The following is a 3,754-nucleotide window of genomic DNA, read 5'->3' as shown; positions in this document are numbered from 1 at the left end:
TTGTTGTTTTTCTAATAATATCAGACAATGAAAAAAAAAAAAAAGGAATAATTAATAATTGTCGTAAACCGGAGTAAATTTTTCATTGTGATCTCATATTTTTTTAGGTTTTTTTTTTTTTTTTTATCTTTTAATTATTGTTTGTAGACACGCTTTGATGATATTCTTGTATTTAAAAGTAAAAAAATAAGAATTTTTTTAGGTCACCAAAACTATTTTGGGATTTTTTTTTTTTTTAAATAATAATAATAATAATTATTATTATTATTATTATTATTATTTAGCGCAACCATAATTTGAAATATAGGTTATCCTAACATTGAGAAGCATATGGGTGTTTGAGTATTTTTTAGGTTTAAGTAATCGTGTCACGAGATCGTGTCAATGTTTTTAAATTTTTTTGTTTTTTTCTTTTCAGCCGTTCGCGCCGACAGAATGCGCGGTGGTAGAAATAAATTTGGTCCAATGTACAAAAGAGATAGAGCGAGAAAGTTGCAAATGATGCGTCAGAGGCAGATAGCCGTTCAAACGATTCGGGGTCACCCTTTAACTGACGGACAGGTCGCGTTCAGCTACGGTCCGCCGAGCCACTTTGAAAACCTACACAACATAAAACAGGAGATACAAATCCCGCAGGTGTCGAGCCTGACGAGCAGTCCGGATTCGTCGCCGAGTCCGATAACCGTGTCGTTCGGTCAAACGACGTCCGCGAACATGATCGCGACGACGCAGTCGGGTCAACCGCCCGTTTTGCAAATCGTCGGAACCGGCGGTAACCCCACCTCAAACAACCTCGTGCCTAGCAGCGACCACAAACTATGGGGTACGGCCAACTCGACGACCCCGTCACCTAATTCAATTTCACCTAAAGCCTTTCCGTTCGACGGTGTTTCGTTACCTCACGGGAGTTCCGGCGGTCCCGGAAACTCTTCCAGTTCTAGTTGTAATAAAATTTCACCTATGATAAGAGACTTTATATCGAGCGTGGACGATCGGGAGTGGCAGAACAGCTTGTTTGGACTTTTACAAAACCAGACGTACAATCAATGTGAAGTGGATTTGTTTGAACTTATGTGTAAAGTGTTGGACCAAAATTTGTTTTCGCAAGTGGATTGGGCGAGAAATTCAATATTCTTCAAAGATTTGAAGGTAAGTCGAACGCTTCACGATAATAATAATAATGATAATAATAATAATAATAATAGGCAATCACACGCAACGGCGTACGATGTATAAGGCCTTTGATTTCTTTTTTTTTTGAATATAAATTCTAAGTCATTGATTTTAATGATTCATAAGTTCGATTCGGAAAAATGGCCTTTTTTTTAAGTTTTGTTTATTATTATTATTATTATTTTCTAATCTGTTTCCGGGGTTTGCGTAACGTTTAATAAAATGTAGAATAAAAAATAAATGACAGGGACGACCGGAAAGGTTTTAAATATATTTTTTTTTTTCGAAATCTATAAATTACGTTAAATAAAGAGCCCGCATACACGAACCGTTCGTCCCTTTTAATTATTCGGTAGCAAAAAAAAAAAAAAAAAAATTTCCGGACGGGGATCAAGGAAAGAATCTTCTCGATATTTAATAATAATAATAATAATAATAATAATAATAATAGATTTTATTTTTACCAAATTGATCGAAACCCGGTTAACCTTACGACTCCTCCACATCAAAGGAGGTCATATTTTGTTGTTGCTGTTTTCTCTCTCTCTCTCTCTCTCTTTCTCCCTCCTTCCTCCCCAAAAGCAGGTTAATTTATTTTAGTTTCGTTTCGACGAACCATTGGGGGCGGGGGTTGGTCGAGTCAATTAATGAGTTATAAAATTTGTAAGAAGTTAACAAAAAAAAATTTTAAAAGGTCAAGATTTAAATTTACTTTAAAAATTAACTAATATTCGATTGTTTTAGATTAACGGACCCCCTCCTTCCAAAAAAAAACATGCAAAAGCATTAAGTTTTCGTTTAATAATATATATTATTCAAAAGAAAAATAATGGGGGGAAAAGAGGAGGAAGAGGTGGGGAGTTCTTTAATATTTTCGTCATGTTACGTAACTATTATTATTATTAAAAATATCCTCGTTGTTAATTTGCAAAACTTGGGTTTCGCGTTTTTTTTAAATAGGGGTAGGGTGGTGGTGGTGGTGAGGGGGGAAATCGATTTTTTTTCGGTGTCGTGAGCTGAAGGGGAGAGGTTGTCCCCCCGAAAAAAAAAAACCGTCAGGAAAATCGAATGTAAACATATCGATAAAATGTTAAGTATTGCTTTCTCTCTTTCTCTCTCTCTTTCGGTCTTCTCCCCCTCTCCCTCTGTTCTTTGTTTTTTAGTTGTCTTCGCATGCGTTTGATACGGTTGGTATTTTGGTAAGGAAGAGGATGGTTTGAATTTTAGTAAATTGTAAGTGTCACGTTTCCGGGTGCTTCTTAAATTCCTTTTTATTATTATTATTTTTTTTTTTTTTTGTAATATCGAAAAATTTTAATTTATGAGTCGGATGCCGAAAAACGAAACGTTTATTTCGCGCGGAAACTTTGATCTAAATAAAAAAAAAAGAAAGAAAAAGGTAAAAAGAAGAAAAAAAAGGTAGAGAGGGGGAGAGAAAGAGAAAAGCATGAAAAAAATTTTAAAAAAAAAAAAAAAGTCATAAAAAAAAGGAAAAGGAAAAAAAAGAAAAAAAAAAAAAGAAAAAAACTTTCGATGGTTGTTATTGTTGTTGTTGTTGTTGTCATCATAAAAATATATCAATGACGACTGTGATAAAAAAAAAAGTAAAAAAGATGAACCGACGAAATCGTCGTAGGTTGATTTACAATTCAATTGACCCCTTTTTATATTATAGAGAATATACGAGTTGCGGGTAAATATTTTCTGAATATATACATATATATGTACATTGTTCTCATATCGACAATGGTCATTTATTCAACAACAACAACAAACAAACAAACAAACAAACAAACAAAAAAAAAAAATTGACAACAAAAACATTCAAATTAGATCGATCGATCGATCGATTCAATGGTTGCCACTGACCTAGTTTTCACTTTTTTTTTTTTTTTTTTTTACCAACAAGACAAGAAACAAAAACCTTTAACATGGTTGTTGTTGTTGTTGTTGTTGTAATGGGTCGGTGGTGTGGTTCCGTGTGTCAAAATAACAGAGATGTTAGGTTTAATAGGGTCGGCCCCAAAATAAAAAAAAAAAAAAGAAATAAATTTTTTTTGTTGTTGTGTGCTTCGGGTGTGTGTGTTGATTGATTTATGAGAGATGAATTTTACTTTCTTTTTTTTTTATTTTTTTCCTTTTCCTTTTATTTTTCTTTTTTTTATTTCAAAGCTTTTTATTATTATTATTAATAGAGAGAGAGAGAGAGAGAGAGAGAGGAGGAAAAAATGTAAATAAATTTTATTTGCGGTAAAAAAAAAAAAAAAATATGTATAGAATTTTCTTTTTACGGCGATGCAAGGCAAAAAATTTAAAGATTTAATGTTAAAAACGTTGCATTAAAAAAAAAGAGAAATCATATAAAAAGGAACGAGAGAGAAAGAGAGAAAGATAGAGAGGGGTGGAAGGAATTTTTTTTAACGCGAATTTTGTTAATTACAAAAATTCATCAAAGAATGCAATTTAGATGCTATTTATTTGCGGTGTGTGTGTGATGGAATGAATGAGATGTAGTCTCTCTCTCTCTCTCTCTTTCATTCTCTCTCATTCATTCATTCTCATTCATTGACTGATTAATTAC

General features: G+C 32.8%; 1 protein-coding gene across 1 annotated transcript in view; it reads left to right on the top strand.

The window, feature by feature from the left end:
• Window positions 1-435: 435 nt before the first annotated feature.
• Window positions 436-3,754, top strand: part of Phum_PHUM475840 (Nuclear hormone receptor FTZ-F1, putative) — a gene marked incomplete at both ends in the record, with an annotated part of 9,896 nt that continues 6,577 nt past the window's right edge. The window contains one exon of the mRNA XM_002430334.1: window positions 436-1,149. Within this exon, the coding sequence (XP_002430379.1) occupies window positions 436-1,149 (714 nt within the window). The remainder of the gene's footprint in view (window positions 1,150-3,754) is intronic.

This window comes from Pediculus humanus, genomic scaffold, assembly GCF_000006295.1.
Source record: "Pediculus humanus corporis 1103172108253 genomic scaffold, whole genome shotgun sequence".
Taxonomy (NCBI): Eukaryota; Metazoa; Arthropoda; class Insecta; order Psocodea; family Pediculidae; genus Pediculus; species Pediculus humanus.
The sequence above is the reverse complement of the archived record's forward strand: the minus strand, read 5'-3'. Positions and strand labels throughout refer to the sequence as shown.